Source organism: Clarias gariepinus, chromosome 25 (genome assembly GCF_024256425.1).
Source record: "Clarias gariepinus isolate MV-2021 ecotype Netherlands chromosome 25, CGAR_prim_01v2, whole genome shotgun sequence".
Classification (NCBI taxonomy): Eukaryota; Metazoa; Chordata; class Actinopteri; order Siluriformes; family Clariidae; genus Clarias; species Clarias gariepinus.
In genome coordinates, this window is record NC_071124.1 from 8,575,347 (window position 1) to 8,595,434 (window position 20,088).

The 20,088-nt window shown below is 36.9% G+C and overlaps 1 protein-coding gene across 3 annotated transcripts in view; it reads right to left on the reverse strand.

Annotated features, from left to right (window-relative positions):
* septin4b (septin 4b) overlaps positions 1-20,088 on the reverse strand; it is a 65,504-nt gene that overhangs the window by 13,145 nt on the left and 32,271 nt on the right. Inside the window, exon 1 of one of the 3 annotated variants that reach the window (XM_053486673.1) lies at positions 6,595-6,703. The exons of the other annotated variants lie outside the window; for them this stretch is intronic. Within the exon in view, the coding sequence (XP_053342648.1) occupies positions 6,595-6,630 (36 nt within the window). The 5' untranslated portion in view covers positions 6,631-6,703. Of the gene's footprint in view, positions 1-6,594; positions 6,704-20,088 lie in introns of those variants that run through there. 3 annotated transcript variants of the gene reach the window in all.

Genomic DNA, 20,088 nt, shown 5'->3' on the forward strand with positions numbered 1-20,088 from the left:
AAGATAGATCAGTTAAAGCCTGGGACTGTCAGTGTTTAGGAAAGCATAGTATGAGTAAGCGCTTAAAATGTACAATGGTGACCAAATCAGAACACAAGAGCTGAAGTTTACTGCAACAAATAGCCCCATGATACCAGAAAAAAAAGTTAGTAATAATACGTAGGGTGTGTTATTTTTTATTTTTATTTGCTATAAAGGAAAAAATGGCAGAACAAACCCCTAAACTCAAAAGTATTCATCATCATCAGGGGATTTTATTGGAACCCTTTGTGCTGCAAAATCAATGTTCAATAAGCTGACCGACACCAGGCTAAACTGACCTGATTACAAGATAGTAGTCAATAGTCTAACCACAGCCTTCTTCATTAAAACGAGGGGTTTTGAAACAACAATCTAAAAAAATTTCTTTTTTTTTTCAGTCCAAGTAGGACCAAATATGTGTCTGTTCTGATGTGAACAATATCACCGTATCAAAAGTATAAGGTCTTTAAATATTACTCAGCCTACTTTTCAGTTGACTAGAAATAGAAACCACTCCTTATGATCCACGATAAAGTCTCAGAGTAGGTCAAGACTGCAATGTCCTCCTTTCGGAAAATAGCTTTCGAGTCTGTGCACAGCAAATCAGAAAGAGTCGATCTCACAAAGCAAACTGCAGAAATAAACTGAGAAGAGACCTAAAGACACATCAGTCACTTACCCTGCTTACCTTGCTCAAAAGGATCCCCTTTACACCTTATTAACCAAAGCCCACCTGTGGAACCTTGTAAGAACAGGATAAACCTGATAAAATTCCTTGACTCTACAGATACAGCTCCACAAACATTGTTTCAACCCAGATACCAACCCAGTGGCTGGGATTTTATAGCAACAGGATGGAGGACGTGGTGTCCTTTAAGCATATTGAGCTGCCCGCAAGGGGCCAATCAACACAACTCTAATCTGAACTGGCCATGATGATTTCACACAGAGTTAATGCACAGGACATGTCAAATAATAAAGCAGTAAGAGACTTACTGCAACCCAAACCAAAGTTCTCTGCATTTGTAATTTTGTTTAACGTGCATAAAAAATTAATAAATTAAAAAACGCTTCAGTTTACTGGTCATGCTCTAGAAATTCCCAGGAATGAATATTTCAGAAGGAAGGTAAAGAGCCTGATAAACCCATCAGCTGGCAACCGCTTACTGCAATTAAGTCTTTACCCAGCAATTCTGCTCAATTTTCCACGTAGTGGAAAATCTCACCATATTTTACAAGCTGAGAAGGCAACATTTAAAGAGATGCATGAAAGTGGAAAGTCACAACGCACCAATAGAAGCACCACTAAAAGCTATACTTATCTTCTCCACAGCTCTTCACATCATTTCGTTCCCCCTGTTAGCCCCAATTACTAGAACTTAATCAAACTTAGGCAAAATACAGATATTGTCATGGATAACTAGGTATAAAAACCAAACCAGGTGACGCTCCAAAATTGAACTAAAAAAGGAAATCACTATATAGAGGAAGTCAATGACTTTATCACTATTTAAACATGTATATGTCACTGTAGTCAAGTACTATAAATGTACTAGTATATTCATGGTTTCATAAAGTTCAGACATTAAAGTACAATTGTACAAAGTACAAAAGTTTAAGCACCCATTTTCACTTTTTTCACATGAAAAAAGTACAGGTGCGTCTTTTGAAAGTGGAATATTATAAAAAAGTTCATTTCAGAATATACGTAGTGTAATTTACAGGTTGAAACTGTTATATACTCTAGATTCATTAAATTTAAAGTGTAAAAAGCCTCTTTTTTATAATTATGGCTTACAGTTTGTAAAAACCAGTATCTCAAAATATTACAATATTTAATTTTAAGTACTCATACAGTATAAATACTATTGTGTATTTCTTGGTCAAGTTCAGTACATGCATGGGAAAGACTGCTGACTTGACACAGAAGGTCCTGTAAAAGACTCTCAAGCAAAGCTGACTGCAGGTAGAGCTTCACAGGGAGTAGACTGAGGCAGGAGTCAGTGCATCAAGAGCCACCATGCATAGTTGTTTTCAGGGAATAGGCTAAATGATGATAGTTCCACTTTTTAAACTGAATTACAAAAGAGAAAATTAGTTACACTATACCCCCTCTGCAGCAATCTCTTGAAAAATGCACAATAACTTTATATTTGATGAAGAAAAAAAAATACAGTCATACTGACACTAACCAGCTGTTTGATGATCCAAACATGATGCTTGTTGACATGTACAATGCAGGGATAGCTATAAAATATTATCAAAGCACTTAGTATAGAAGATTTTAAGGACGAGCAATATCTTTGATAAAGCTGTTGGTATGCTGGTCAGAAAGAAAAAGCCAAAACCCCTATACGACCCTGCACACCTGCAGGAGAGTTTAGCAGACACAGAAGAGGTGGTCCAGTGTGATCCTTGTGACCGCTTGCACAAACATGATCCACATGAAAGAGTCATGAGAAGGAAACCTGAGCTGCGATCTAATCAGGGGGTCTAAACCTGAATTATGCAAACACTAGATAGATAACCCAGACCCAAATTTGACCCAGTAAAGAAAAAAGAAGCTAAAAAGAAGCTACCCCATTTTAACAAGATGTTACTTTAGTTACTGTTGCCATTTGATCAGCTCGACCCAGTTTGGTCATTCTCCTCTGACCTCTAGGCATTTTCGCAACAGTTACATAACACTTTATATTTTCCCTTTTTCAGATCATTCCCAAGAGATGGTTCTTTGTGAAAATCCCAGATGATCAGCAGTTGCAGAAATACTCAGAACAGCCCGTCAGGCACCAACAACCATTCCACATTCAAAGGCACCTAAATCATCTTTCTTCCATATTCTTATGCCAGCTTTGAACTTCAATTGATGTCTACATGCCTAAACGCATTGAATATCTGCCATGTGATTGGTCGATTAAATATTTCTGTTAACCCATAGTTTAACAGGCAGACCTAATGAAGTGGTTGTTACTGTACATTACGGCAGTGAAATTATTTTCTCTGCAAATACCAGCCTGCTGGGGATCTGAGTTAAAAGTGCAGAGTCAGCCATGATACAGTGGCCCGGGTGCAGACAGGGTTGAGGCACCCTGCTCAAATGGCAACAGTGGCAGCTTGGCAGTGCTGAAGCTTGAACCCCAACCTTCTGATCGGCAGTTAAGAGCTTTTAACTTTAATAAACTGCTATTTGCACTTAAGTACAGTATCCAAGCCTTTGTAGATGCTAAAACTAACATTTTTCTAAGCGCACCAAACATCAAATGAATGTTTCTGCAAGAATATTTGCAGAAAAACAGTATTTATTAATTTTCTCTTCAAAAATAAACAAAATATATAATTTGGCCAGGGGTGCCCAAAGTTTTAAATAGAAATAAATATCCATTTATACATCTAGAAATTATATTTATTCCCATTTTACAACCATGGTAGGTCCTCCGGTGAACATTCACATGCACCGTTACACACTACGGACAATTTGGGAATGCACACTTAGCCTAATCTGCATGTCTTAGGATTGTGGGAGGAATTCGAAGTACCCGGAGGAAACCCACCAAGCATGTGGTGAACGTCTATGCACAAAGACCTGAGGCGGTCTACCGTGCCGTCAGAAATATATATCACAAGCAAATATATATTACTGTTTGCCAGAATTCATCAATAGCAACAGCCAATGTAAACAGCACCTTCATACACCATCAAATGTTTAATGTCAAAAAAAAAAAAAAAGGTATATTTTAAAAATAACTTGTATTAAATATACCTGAAAAAAATTCTGATACATCATGGATTTTATTTTATTATTTTTTTTGCAATGAACCAACTTCATATAATGTGTACTTAAATTACGCTTTAAAATCCGGGGTTAACGACTTAACCATACAGTACACATGCAAAACGACTTAACAACCATACACATGTAGTATCCTTTTAAGTCTATGATAACAAATTCCACTCAGCCTGAGTTTTGTTTATGGGCAATTTAACCATCTCAAAGGCTCTATTGTATAATGAAAATAAGCGCTGTGAAAAGCAAGGGAGGCTGACATGCTGTGCAATGTTGGATCTTGGATAAGGTAAAGGTTGCGGTTTTTCTATCGCTATACTAACACAAAATCAAGAACATGCAGTCAGAATATACAGTTGACTGTAAAATAACAAAAGACCACACTTTATCAAGCCTGGATGGCTCGCTTAATTAGGCAAAGTTAATGGGTCAAGGAGATACTTATCTATCTTTAGCCAAAATACAAGGGAACAAGTTTATGATTAAAGAAGCCTTGTGGACACATACTGGGCAAATAGCTTACAGGAATAAATTATGCTGCAATTAAGCAGCGAAAACATCTTATAAATCCTGGTGGATACAATTGTTTTTCCTCGGTTTATTTGGGCAGAGAGGAAAAAAAACAGCCAGAAATATCAAGAGACATACTGGATATAGATTACAGTTACACCCAGCCTGTTAAACTTTAGAACTCTGGTGCTAAATGTGGCTCATAACATCATCTTCCCGAGTGTGAGAAACATGAGTGAGCCTTTTAAAAGATTGAAAAGAGAACGTAAGAATATCAAGCAGCAAACGTATCAAGAACAAAAGTCTGAACTTATTATACTGATTATATCAGGGTCTGAAAGGATCACTGTGTCAGTGTTTAAATTTAGTTTCTAGAAACAACAAGAAAGCATTCCCATCATCATCATCAGGCATCATCAGAGTGCTCTCAGTGTGGGGTGATGTGATGGGGCTGGTCCTCTCCTCACACCACCGTCAAGCTGTGATGTAATAGCTTGGTAGAGTGCGGGATGTGGAAAAGTGACCAGATTAGGAGATAATAAAGTAAAAAGTAGTGTCTATACATGTGGAGGTGTGGATGTGATATTGTTGCCTGTGTTTATGTTGGATAGCATTCAATTTACTCAAGTGTGCCGAAGATATAGAAGCTGTGCTGATATTCAGCACAACAGCATGACCCCAAGTGGGATATTACTTTTATACAACAGTTCCACAAACACCATTTATTTGATTTGTTGGCTTAAATCTAGAGGTACTAAATAATGTTGGCGACCAACACTTAGCGACAGGGAATTAGTTTAATTAACTAAAAGGGGGTAAAAGTAGCCAAAAGAGGGTGAGAATAAACCATGGAGATGGAGGACAATCCTGACAAACTTGAGAGATAAACTTTATGTTTCTATTTATTCCACTTCAGAAGATCAGGTAACCTCCGGGGTTCCGGGGTTGACTTCTAAATTGCGTCAAATGTATTGCTAGTGTGCTATGTAGGGTCTAAGTTAGAATTCCTTGTTCCGGGGTTAAAGAGGGCTTTAGAAATTCAGCCTTTTGTTAAAAGCTAGATAGTTTTGTGGAGATAAAGAGAGATAAAGCGAGATAGAGACTTTGTCATTGTAGCAATACAATAAATCATTATAATTGCTCGCGCTAGCCGTGAACAGAACACGGACGGTTCAGAGGCAATTCAGAATGACTTAGAAGCTATAACTCAGAAGACAAAACGGTTAAGATGACATGGTCGGATGTGTTTTCTTGCTGAAAGAGCTGAAAAAGGGCAGCTGCTCTCCCCTTTCCTACTTTCACCCAAGCTGACGACCGAACTAACTGAAGTTACTGGAATTATAGTAAACTTATAGTTAAACATCCTGTTTAGTGCTGTTATGTTTTATGATGATCACTCGTGGAATGCCATCTCGTCCAATCAGATTACTCAGTCAGAACTAACTTGCATATCATTTTATTTTTATTGTTATAGCACTTGCATAGCACAGCTTTACAGAAATACAGATGTGAATTTTGACCCCTATGAGGAACGCAGAGATGACAAGGTTACATGAGGGAATAATCAAAAATCTCAAAAAAGCCTCAATTGTGACATTTGATGTAATGCTCCTGATGATAACATGGGAAATGTAGGCTGAGCCACCTGCTCCTATTGAAGTTGTGATCATTTTCAGGTTAGAAAAAAAACAAAAACGTTTTGAATTGTTAAGCAGTAGCTGGTCAAAGAAATTGGTATACTTCTGACCCAATCTTGTGAGAAGCTACATCTCTTCCAGCAGTGCATGTAAATCAGAGCTGTGAATGATGGGCTTGTTTAGATTGTCACAGCAGAGCTCTTTGTGAGCTGGACCAAAAAAGGGCACACTGATGCATGTGTTTGTGTGAGAGTTAAGAACACAGAGAGGCTCTCATACAGCATCTCAGGTGCACACAACCCTCCACACTGTCCCTCCATACTCTGCTGGTGCAACGTACGTTAAACATTCATGTACGGTTGTACGGACGTATTTGAAACCATGCAAACTTTAAACCAGGCCAGGTTCATGATATCCTTCAGTCAGCATAAAATCATTCAAACAAGCAAATGACGGGATCAGCTAAATGGTAATTATTATGCAATTACATATCAGCCACACTCAAACACGGATTCAACATAAGCTTTATTCTAACGGCCAGGCAAGGGCAAAACACTTAAGTATCATCTCCAACATCTCGAGGATAACGTCTCCGCATCCAGTCAATGCAAAACCAATCAAGCATGCAGAATGCAAACATACCTCAAAGTCGCTGTTTACTTCGGGGTTCGCTGCCATTTGCACGGCTGCACCACCAAACTAACGAAAATGAAAGCAGTCAAGAGAGACGGCCACACAGAAGGCAAGTAAACATGGCACAGTGTTTCAGCTCGTCTGCATGTCAATCCCCCATACAATTCCCTCCATGTGCTTTCATTTGCATAGACACGCCCCCAACACATGGCGCTGCAAAAGTCTCTCGCTGTCCTCCCTCTGCTGGAGGATTTTCCATAACATCTGCTCGGTTTTCCTCAAGCTACTATGCCCTCATTCTGCACACCTGCAAGTCTATCGCTAGCATACGACGGATATCGAGCAATACTGTACATGAGTGCAATAATTTATTTAAACACTAGAAGGGGTAAATGCTGCTGCTAACAAATTAATACATTTTTTTTTTTTAAATCTAACTCTGGATTGAATCCGAACGACAAAATAAGCTCATTGTAGGATGACCACACTTTCTTGGTTTGTTAATAAAAGTGGGTCTTTCATCTAGTTGTGCTAGGCTGTGTGTGTCACCGCTGACGATCTCAGCAAGCCCACAGTCCTAACACATCTGTAAGATCTAAACACAACAATGTGAACACACAACCGCTGGCCATCAATTGACAAGATTCCGAATTGTTTTTCTTCCAAAATTAGGATGAGATCACAGCATTTGTTTATGAGTTTAAAAGCTCTGAATACAATCACACGAGCTGTCTCTAAGGGTTAGCATTTCTTATTTATGCAGGATAAGGCACTTTTGTAAGGTACTAAACACACTCATATATGTATACAGTATGTATACGTGTGTGTGTGTGTGTGTGTGTTTGAGAGAAAGAGAGACAGCATCTTGCATCTCAAAAAATGTGAATATAATAAAAAAGTTTTTTTTTTCCATAATTGAATTTAAAAAGTGAAACTCATGTGTTCTTTATTCATTACACGTCAAGTCAAATATTTCAAACCCTTTTTTGTTTTAGTTTCAATGATTATGGCTTACAGCTCATGAAAATACATTATCTCAAAATATTTGAATATTTCATATGATCAGTCAAAAAAGGATTTACAATACTGGGATTCTGAGAAATTATGTTACTTCATGCACTCAATACTTGAGCCCAATCTCAATTCTATTTTCTACCCCTTTTATATGAATTATTCCATCAGTGCAGCTTGGCATTGAGGTGATCAGTTTGTGGTAACCCTGAGGCGTTATTGAAGACCAGGTTGCTTTAATAGCAGCCCTTATCTTGTATGTATTGTCATCTTCCCCTTGATAATAACCCATACATTATCTATGGGGTTGGCACAGTAATATTATGGTCAGTGTTGACTTTGGACTCAGCAGATGACATGGCATCATCACAGACTGTGGAAGCTTACATTTTCTGGCAACTTGGATTCTGTGCCTCTTCACTCTTCCTCCAGGCTCAAGGACTTCGATTTCAGCCTGGGTAAGTGGCTTTTGACATTGTCCCTGGTTCAGAATAACTTGATCCTAAAAATGCAACAGTTGGAGCCCATTTCCTAAGAATGTCTGTTCATGGTGGCTCTTGATCCACTGGCTCCAGCCTCAATCGATTCCTTTTGAAGCTCTCCTCATGATTGTATTTGAGGTTATTGAACTAAACCCAGATATGTTTGTATATTGTATGAACAGTAAATTACTCCAACTCAAAATGAAATACTTCTGGAAGTAAGGGAGTAACCTGATTTTCTAAACTTTTTATCAGATTGCCATTATAAATATGATACAGAAATCAGATTAAAATCTTTCTAAAATAATAATTTGTTATTTTTTTAACAGCTGATTTTGTATATGTGGTTAAAAACAAAACAAAATTTAAACGACATACAATACTTAGCACAACTAAGAATGTATTCTTGTTCATCATATTGCTATACCTAATCTGTTTCCGTGACTGCTGGAAAAGAAAGAAAATGCACAGTGGAAAAATGCTGCATGAGCCTCTATCCCCAACAGATTACTACAGATTAAAAGATTGAAGTAGATTATGGAGAGATAAATGCTGTCGATTAAAAAGATTATGGACAGAATGAATATGCATTCCGCATCTTAAATATGGGTCGAGATATTATTCCATCTTTTAAATATCCAAATAAACTGTAACACATAACATTTATAGAAGTTTGACCTATTTATATCAAATGAAGATATTTGGGGTAAATACAGTATTTTTTAAACAATAGTAACAGATATAACAAAGAGTGTTACCTTTGGTTAACTATCCGAAAATAAGCTAACTGTCGGTCGCCAGCTCTGAAACTCGCAGTTAGGATATGTGTAAGTGGAGAAACATAACTGTCCAAATGAACAAAACAAAAATCTGTTCACAATAAATGGTGTTTGTGAAACTTTTGTATAAAAGCAAACTTTTATACAATAAAATAGACTTTACAATAACATTGTCTGGGCAAAAAAGTGTGACTTGTCCACTCTCCTTTCTTCCCAAACATAATTAAAATGCCTCTCTTATCAATGTTTACATTGGAAGGTTGGTAGGCAGTGGGCCAGAGGGCTACAGTAGTCTGCATTATAACAACCCCACACACACACAAACTCAAACTCTCTCACACACACACACACACACACACACACACACACACACACACACACACACACACACACACACTTACTCCCACACGCAAACGCTCAAGACTCCCAACCTGCCCTTACTGCCTAATTTTTTTATATGAAGAATTTAAAAATGAGTTATTGTGTGATTCCGATGTTAACCTTAATGTAACTGAACAGCCAGAAATAGATACTTGACTTAAGCAAGTCCATAAAATGACTAAAATAACATTTTAGGAATTGTAGATTTTGGAAATGGCCGCTTGCCGAGTTGTAATTTGTATTTGACTGATTGGCATGTTTATTGTGCACAAAAACACTTATGAGAAATAAGTAATCCCTGAACCCCCATAATCCCTGAACCCTCCAGAACTCCCTGGTTCTGTACATGGATTCCTATGATGCAAATCCATGCACAGTTCTGCTTCCTTATCGCTGCTCTCTTTGTTTTATCATAAAAACATAAGCTGTTTAATTAGATAAACAGCACAGATTTATATATATATATATATATATATATATATATATATATATATATATATATATAAAAGAGATTAGCACATGATCACTCACACCCCGGTGTGAGTGAGAACCCTAGCGTCTAGACGACTTCTAATGAAAACAGAACTGTTTTGTTTCCTTTCCTAAGAACATGATGGAAAAGACAAACAGATAGGATGAAAAGTTCCGTCACGATGATTCATGAGACCCTCACCCTCACTCTAGTTCATATGTGAATGATTTGCTAATATAATGAATAAGACTAGCTTTTATACCCTTTTAAGAAGTCTACCTTTCCAGATGTTTCTAGACAACAGGCCTAACATCTGTCCAGACACAGTAGCACTTCTGTCTAGCTGACAGTCCTTTACGATTACATTTGCTTTCAATTAATCGTTAATTCCCCTTATTTTATCTTTCCTGCCCTTTTACAACACACATTGTACTCATTAGCTTCGTCCATAGTGCTGAGCTTTTAAGAGCTCCTTCTCTCTCTCCCAAACAATTTTACAGCCGGTCACACGTTCGCAAACGTACGCACGTCCATATGTCTCCTTCGTACCGTCAAAACATGGCGACCGCTGAGAGACAGAGGATCGAAATGCTATTAATAACTAATTTCCCTGCAGTTCCACAAAGAGCCAGTTGGAGCAATGACACGCGTACAGACACACACGCACACTCTTGTTAAGACTCAAAGATAAAAGGAAAAGAAAGAAGAAAGAAAGACCTTACATGGAGGAGTGGATGGATTAAATAGGAAAGTAGTGATGTACAGTCAAAAGTTAATGCAACAGCAAAAAAAAAAACTAAAAAATTAAAGAGCAAAAAAAAAGGCCAAGAAAGAAAGAAGGTAAGGAAAAGGTAAGCAAAAGAAAGAAAAAGAAAGACCTTGGATGGATTAAAATGAAAAGGGTAATAAAAAAAAAAAAAGTGAGCCAAAGTAAGGCAATTAAAAGAATGAGCATAAGACTGAAAAAGAACAAAATGGTAGTAAGAAAGAAAGAAAGAAAGAAAGAAAGAAAGAAAGAAGTGGCAAAAGAAAAAAGTTTAATATTTGCCAATAAATTTCTTCTCTTATGTGTAAAGTTGTTTAAATAGTGCAATTTAGAAAAAGAACATTTTGTACCATTTCTCTCTCTATTTCACATTATACCGCTTATATCCTGTACAGGGTCACAGGGGACCTGGACTGGGTGTCAATCCATCACATGGCATTGAGGAATTTAGAATCGCCAATTAGCATGTCCTTGGACCACTTAACCTTTAAATTTAATTCACTAAGTGACTTCTGACTTCTGAGTAAAATAATAAGTCAATAAATAAGAGAGGAAGCCACTAAATTTCATTTTGTTTCTGGTATCCAATCTCATCTCCTCCTTCAGTCACTGTGGAGACTTGAAGGACGTATCACACCTGACATCATGCACTAAACACTTGTCTTTAAACTCTATTAGAATTCTAACACACCAGCTACTGCACATATATGTGTAAATAAAAACTATGAGCGATATTACCCTTAAAAGTAAATATGTTAATAATTTCTTAAAGCTAAACAAATGAACAATTTTTAAATATATTGTATGAATAAATGGGAAAATATGAAAGAAATTAAAGCTGTCTAACTTTTGCCTCAGCTCACCTAATGACTCTTTTCCTGCTTTTTTCCTTCACACTACTGCAAATTACAACACGTACAATAGAACTAACTGGCGATATATCATTCAGTTTGCCAGAAACTCACTGCAAATAAACAAAAGCTCCTTTTAACACTCGTAATCGGCGGAAAACTTGTTCACTTTGGAAGGCTGAAAGCATTGTTGTACTGTTTCCCGAGTATTTGCCCACCGCTGTTTCGTTATCATCATCAGCCTCTCTAGGAGACTCAGACCGAGAAAAACACTTCCTCTGCTTCCTGTCCTATTCAGTTAGCTGCCTCTAATTGTGCTGGTTTAATGTTCCTGTTGAAAGTAACTCCAGCTCTGGAGTTTTTCGACATCCCTCAGCTTTCGAGGTGAGTAAACGATCGCTTGTGTGGGCTCTGCTGATGAAGCACTTCCCCACGTGGGCAGAACAGAAACTATTCGAGCTGCACTGTGAGTGATGCCTGGTTATAGCATGCCTGTGCAGTAAAAGTATTTACAGTACACCCGCTGCACACTGTGCGCTTTACTGAAGAGGATCACGTTCCTTCACATAAATCGTGCATGGCCCACTATCACAATATCTAACAGCTTTTTCCTAAATGTTCCTTTATGTTCCTACCAATGTGGAACTTGTAATATTAACCTGTAATAATTATGCTCCCAAGGTAATATTTGTGTGCCAAGATGATTGAAAATGATCACATCCCCCGTACAGTTAGAGCTACATCCAAATATCGCCCCAAGTCATTTCCGCATGTTTAGGCCATTACAGGAGTTCCTGGGAGGCCAGCGTTCCATTCTTTTTGAGCGAGTCTTTAACGTTACTCAGAAGTAAGAACGAGTAGTCTCGGAGAGCGATTCGTTCATTTTCTACTGGGCCCGCGTGCACAAAGCATCGCAAAACCTCCATAGATTTGGTGCAGGCAACAGAAAGGAGTAGTTACCTTTGAGTCTTTTGGTCCGAATCGTTCGTTCTTTTGTCACCTGACTTCCATAGACGCTATGCAGTGCAATAGATTCAAGGGAACGAACGACTCGGACTAGAAGATATGAGAGGTGAGCTGTTCATTCTGTTTATCATATTATGTTCTTAGTTACATTGTTATATTTTCATTACTGGAACTATAGCCAAAATGTGTGTATGTAAGCGTGTTGGGGGTCTGTTTATTGAAAATGTAACATTTTATTTTATTTCTGATCAAAAGAACAAAAACCAAATGACTCAAAAAAAGATTTGTTAATTTTGATGAACGAGATTCAAAGAACCGAGTCACTGAAATGATTTAAATGGGAATTCTTTTTTTTCCCCCTGTGCCAAACCCAAAACACAGTTTCTGTCTACAATGAGGCTAACTAAAAACTATGGAACCCAAAGGTGACCATTGTATTTATTCCCATCTTGTATGACCATGGGAAACGGCAAGTAGCCTAAACTGCTTGCCTTTGGACTGTGGGAGGAAACCGGAGGAAACCCACCAAGCACGGGAGAACATGCAAACTCCATGAGCACAAATCGGATGCAAGCTCGAACCCAGGACCTGGAGATGCACGGCAACAGTTCTAACCACTAAGCTACCGTGTCGACCTTTATTTATACATATAATGCTCTACATTTTGTTGCTTTTTTTAATTTAATACACATTTAAACAGAGAATGTTTATAACATTAATAAAGCAAGTAATAAGCATAACAAAAGCAATAAAGGGTTATAGGAAGTTCATCTCCTGTCTCTTCATCACTCTAAAAAGAAGTTCATCAAGTTCACCATCTCTGACTAAGACAACGAATCACATCCTCTAGTTAAAAGAACAATTCTACATTGTTGGTCTACATTCAGTGATTGTTTATTTTCTTAATTAGGGAACTTAATTAGTGAATTATGACTACACATAATGACATAAAATTAATCATGATGGTCACTTAGAGTGACAGTGAGCACTTGAAATGCTGTTGTCTTGGGTAAATAATGTAATATACACATACATGTTATATATAAGCCATTTATTTTACGTATTTTTTCATCTGCATGGTTTAAGGCATGCTTTAAACAGGGAATAAAACATTACAGTCTGTTTCATTAAAAGCGCTTTGACTTACAACAGCACACACTATATATATATATATATATATATATATATATATATATGTAAAAATATATGTATATATATATATATATATATATATATATATATATATATATATATATATACACACACACACACACACACACACACACCATGTAGCACCATTCAGCCTAAAAATAGATATATAGTTTTTGGTCCATATCGCCCACCCCTACTTACAGTACACCACATATCACTCCAGTAAAAATAAATCATTAATTTAATGTGAAACCGTCCATAAATGACGATACATGCTAATGCATTTTATTAATACTTAGTTTCCTAATTAATTCATGTAAAGATTGGTTGCTGACATTTGCTTATGTCTGCAACATGACAGGAAGTTAGATCTTTCCGTATCAAGTAAAAATGACCGAAGCATACCACTGTTATCGGCAGGAATTTTATCACAATGCCAATCCAAGATTGTTTAGTTGCCCAACCTTATGACATGCTGATAAAGACTAACTAGAAGAATAAGAGTCTTTATTGTGATTGCAGTTATACAACAAAATGTAATATAATACGATGTATAATACGGCAAAATATACAGTACTGAAACTCGTGCATCTCGGACAACATGTGCGTTTGTCAAGGGGCAAAGCACCAGGCACACGTGTTCCCAGTAGTGAAAAGGAAGTTGTGTTGTGCAGTTGTTGTTGGAAATGGGTCTCCTGACGGAGGAAAAGGTATTCATAGTTGAGTATTATTTCCGCTCATACGGAAGTGGCCGTGAATGGGGATCGAGTTTGAATAAGGTAGCAGAACACATTCCTTCCCATACCCGACCCATTCTCCTGATCTTTACACACAGCGTGGTAAATATACAGGCTATTAGTGTGTAATGTTTGTTTCTTTCATGAGAAATAAAGTCACAGGTGACAACAAGGTAATATTACTGTATGTGTCTTTTCATTTCAGTACTGCATATTTTGACGCATTTTGTGTTTATATATATATTACACACACACATATATATACACATCATATATAATTAAAGGAATATAAGTATATTATAATAGTTATTACTAAAGGAATATAACCTTTTTTTCATTTTTTTTTAAATGTCATTTATAAATGCTGACTGGAAGGAATTTTTTAAGGTCTTTAATGTTGTTGTAATTACTCAAGTAACCAGAAAGTATTATAGTTATTAGAAATTATCCTGGTAGATATTTCATTTTATTTTTAGATACTGTTTAAATTTTTTTTTTTAATTATAATATGATATTACTACCCTCCCTTATTTTATATAAGGGTTATTTTATATCTCATACTGCTGATCCACTTGACTTAACGTAACTTATCAATTGAATAGGCCTACTGGAGTATAATAAAAATAAATGAATAAGGATGTCTGAATAAATATTTAAAAGATCAATAGAAAAGATCTGAAAAGAACAGTACAAACAACTAGAAAGTGTTATTTTAATATCCTGTGATATATATGTGATTTCTTTCTACATAGTAAAACAATGCTGAAGGTATCAAACATTTGCTCTGCTTTGACCACCTGATTTTGAGACATGTCTGCTACTTACACTCTGTAAAAACCCTTATAATGGCTCCAATCTGAGAGGTTGTTAATTGGACTGGCCAATTAACAAAACTTTAAATAAATAAACTTTAAATAAACTTTTCCTCTGCAGCGAAGATCAGCTTTCCTAGGATGGTCTTTATGAGAGCCAGTTTTATCATGGTGCTTGATTTGCATTTTGCAAACTTTTGCAACTAATACAAGACCTTGCAATAAGTGTTCCCGAACATTTTCGAAGAAAATCGAGTATTGTTTTAGTATGTAGAAAATAAATTTGAATTTGTGTCCAAAATTATGTGTGCTTATTTTGCTTTATTTTGCTCATCTCTAAACATTGGCTTACGGAGCGAGACTTGATCACTTGGATTGTTGCCAAAAGGTACAGTTAGCTGAGCTAAATACAAAAGAATGGTATGTGATATAGGAAATTGCACTTGGTCGTATGCTTTTTAAAGTCTAGCATTCTATAAATCACAGGATGGAGGGGAAACTCTAATAAGCAGTTTAGAATAATGAACAGGAACCGAGCCATTCAAAGAACTGCATACTTACTTTCATCATCTGCACGGTTCCAAAGGAAACCAGGGATTATTCTGTCTATTGCTTTTCAATGGGCCTAAACTTACTGTAAAGGTGGAATGTCTTTTCACCCAGGAGCGAAGCGCAGTGGGGAGGTTTGAGAGCTTTGGGGACAAAAACAATGACTGCAGGCTCTACCTAAGAGGAAAACAATGGAATCAGACTTAGCTATGGCATGCTTGAAATAGCAGTCTCATTCTGGTCTTTAAACAGACGTCTCTACGTCCGTGAACGGGGTTGAATGTGTTCTAGGTTGCCTTTAACACCAAACAATAGCCAAGCCATGTCAAATCAAAATGTATGATGTGGTATCAGTCTAGCTTTTAGTTTCTTTGATGTGGCTCAGCAGTTTTTATTTAATAGTGGAGTTGAGTCATAAAAGCAGAGGGTGTGTTTCACCATCGAGTGAAGTAAAATGTGATTCTGGCTCCTTTGGCTGCCAGCATTACAGGGAAAATCCACCGTGAACAGCTTGTGCATTAATCTTTTGAATTCCTTTTGTGAAATTTGGTAGCTTTAATGATAAAAATTTAGTTTATGTTGCTCTGTTTTCACTTTGATCAAAGCGTTCCATGACGCCACAATGAAAACAGTGCCATTGGGAATTAGTCCAAAACTAATGCAGCCAGTGCAGCACAGGTTTAGTTCTTTAGGGCATTTTTACATTAAGCACAATTGATTTGTATGCATCATGCCCAGGAACGATTTTTTTGTGCTCCATTCTTGGGTACGTTTGAGCAATAATCTCCTACGGCTGTGCACATCACAAGTAGATTCCACAGGAGAAAGACAGCACCGATGACATCGCGTCTAAAAAGCGATCTAGTTCCGTTCTCTGATACTATTGTATCCTTCACAAGACCATATTTTTCTGCAGCCACGGTTTCAGAGCCAGGAATGATTGCGTTCTCAATTGAGAACGATTCAACTCGATTTGACTTTGCTCCCCTAATGTGTAATTATTTTTATTTTTTTTTGCATTTTTCATAGCTTCGCCTACATGTGTTTCACTCCTTCTCCAAATGTGCTGTTTCAGTGTCTATGTAAATCAGGCAAGGCTGAGCCATATCCCAACAGAGATCAGCAAATCTGAGAAAAACTAGCCAGACCTGAGCAGAAAGTATCTTCTCATATGACATCACATTAGGGGGGAAAAAAATTGAACTGGCTTGGTGAAGCCATGGCCAATACAAAAGTAAGGGAGGAAAAAAAGGGAGTTTTTTTGAATAACATACTAGGTTTCATTTAAGGTTTAGCTTCAGGTATATTAGTGGAAAAACACCCAGGAGCTTAGACATTCGAGGCCTACACTTGAACCTGCCCACAATCAGAAGGTCCTGAACCAAACGTTTTACTCTAATGCAAAGCTTAAATGCTGACAGGAAACAAAACTAATCAATAATAAGACTGCAAGATATAATGCGTAGTTTAAAGCACTTAGCTCTTTTTATGAATTATTTGCTTCACTGCTTAGCGCACTGCTGTTTACCTCTCTCTTTCTTTCTCTCTCACTAAATTGGAATTTAATATAATGTTTTTGTGTGTCTACAGTGTATGCATGTTTTATAGGGTGCTTTTACAGACTCTACAGATGTAGAGCTAAGCACCGATCCTGGTACACGTCAGTATGTTAGTGTTAGTATGTTAGCTAGTGTTAGAATGTTAGTAACATGATCACCCCTACACATCCTCCCCAGACAACGATCAGTGTACTGTGTTCAAGTTCACTTAAAAAGGCAGTCTCGAGCACGGTAAGGCATACTCGGGGACGGTTTAAATTCATTATAAAAGCAACCATTCTTGAACACAGAAGGACGAAATACAAGGAATGCAACATCATGAACGTCCGTCATCCTAAAATTTGTGAATTCATGTGAAAGGTCGCTGTCTACACTTTTTTTTCCACAAAGTATGAATTATATCAATTTTGGTGTGAAGCTATAAAAAATTAATTTCTGTTGCGCCAATCGGGAACTTCTGTGCTTTGTACAAAATTGTTTATTTCAGAGGTTGATTAGCTGATCAAAGTAAAATCACTGGTAGATTGATTGGTTTATCTCTATTATAAATGTAAATATGTTTATGAAGCGGTGATAAGTGAATTGTAGTAGATATTGTAAGCCAGAGAAGGACAACACATTCAACTTGAACTTGGAGATGACAATCTGTCAATCAAGTTTCTGCTGATTTTTGTTTAGGAATCAGGGATGTGTGCTGAAAAGTGCTCATGGAAGAAATGCACAAAATAAAAAGCAAAAATAAACTTTAAAAGGCCAGTCTGAAATGCTCATTCACTTGGGATCTACAAGCAGACATGACAATTGTTTTGGATTTAGGGTCACGCCTCATCTTTCGTCACAGCCACACATGCCATAAGTGTCTGTCTGGGGATCTGGTTCTGAGTACCGCCTGTCTCGCTGCCATTTTTATCGCAGATGTAGCAATGCCAAGTGTCCAAATGGACGAAAAGCCACAGAAACACACATGCATTTCTTCCTATCCTTGTAATGCATCTAATTCAGGCTATGCCATATCTAAACTTAATTCTAATTTAATTTTTTAAAAAAGGAAACTTTCTGGGACTACAAATAACCATTTTGAATTATTTATTACTATTATTTTTTTTATTTATTTTTTTTTACATATTTTAATTCTTATGGATATTTGAACATTCATTTTGTAAATATTAGGTATAGTCATAAATAAAATTTAGTGCCCCTATTTTAGTTCTATATTTTCTGTATAAAAAATTAAAATCATCTGATTACAGTGGGTCTTAGTATTAGGTAAGTACAACCTAAGACCTTTTTCACCAAGCTATTATTTTATTTAAAAAAATGTGAGCAATATTAAGTACCCCCTTATTGCTTTCACAGAAATTAAGGGGGTAAGGTAAAGCAGAACTAAATAAAAAAAAAAATCTTTTTTGAGAAAAATAGGCCTAAATATTCTTAATTTATTCTGTTTAAACTGGCTTTTACTTTGGACAAATGAGATTAAATGAAAAAAAAAAAAGATTTAAAAGTGCTAATGTTCATGTATCATGCCATTTGAACTACATATAATACATGTATTACAGCGCATTGCACTTGCTAACCTTGATTATAGAACAGAGTAACCTGATTAGATTAGAGACATTCCACAAGTGGTGATATACAGCAGATATAAAGTGATACAGAACTGAAAAACTTTACTTTATGTAACACTCAGTGTCACAAGTGATTTAACAACCGTTAATTATACAGTATTAACTGTCCATCAAAATAGGTTGCTTCAGTCTGGTGCAGTCTGGGGGGAGAGTGGCTGCCTGCCAAAACCCACATTCACAACTAGTCACAGCCGCACTTTCATGATAACATTATGTCATCTTAAACACCACTTGGTTTCCTTAGTCACGGCTTTCAAGTCATTACGAATTGATCTCCTAGCTGATTCCTGAATCCCTCTCTAACCCTGGATTATTGCTTAATTAATCATTAATAAATTGAGATCAGCGTATTAGAATCAGATCAGCATGTTTTTCATTATTTTCCCACAAAAGTGTGCCCTGTAGTTCTTTATTTCTCACTTACTATTTGACATCCTAACACAACTGTAGTAAACAGTTTGTGGTTTCAGACTCACAGTACATCTAGCCTTGTCGTTTGAAGCCTGTCGTGCTCACCATCCTTTGACGCTGGCCTGTTTGTGTTTTTTAAAAGCCTTGTTTTGGTTTGCTTGTGTTTTGACCTTCGCCTCCCTTCTCCACCCGCAACCCACGATACACCACTGTTCCAGAGTTGGAGCATGTGGCAACATGTGCAGTAGTAAAGCAATGAAAAAAAAGAACACAAACAAATCAAAGAGGTTAAAGCTATATCTGTATCTACTGTATGCACGTACTGCGAGAGGTTATACATAACTTCAGTAGGATGGTGGTGGGTGGCCACCGTTCCCCTAAATGCACATGTGGGTGGAAACAGCGTCCAGATTTCTGCCTTGAGATAAAGTGAGAGCACATGGTGAGATCCCATAATCACAAGCTTGGAGTGGGCAGTTCCAATGCACAGCCACATATACTTCCTAAAGACAGATAATAACTGGCACAAACCCTAAGATAAGAAGACTAAAACACAATTATGCACAGTAACTCCTATTTCCGCTATCTCCGCTGTCTAAGTGCAGTTTGCTCAGGAAATATAATCGTAATCTCAGATTTCTACCAACTACGTCTAATTAAAAAGCCAGGATACTGAAACTGTGTGTATTATCCCATTTATTCTCTCGCGGATATAAATATTTTTAGTTAATAACCAAGAAATATGTTCTGCAAGTTCCACCATGCGATATAGCTTTTAAAATTAACACAGTAGATACTGATCTACAAGCACAATGGCGCTATAATCAGTGGAGCTTTGGTTCCTCGTGTTAGAGGACAGTGTACAGATATGGAGATGAAAGACTAAAAGACTCTGAAAAGACTAAAAAACTATAGTAAAAAAAAAAAAAAAGTGCTCAAAGTCATCC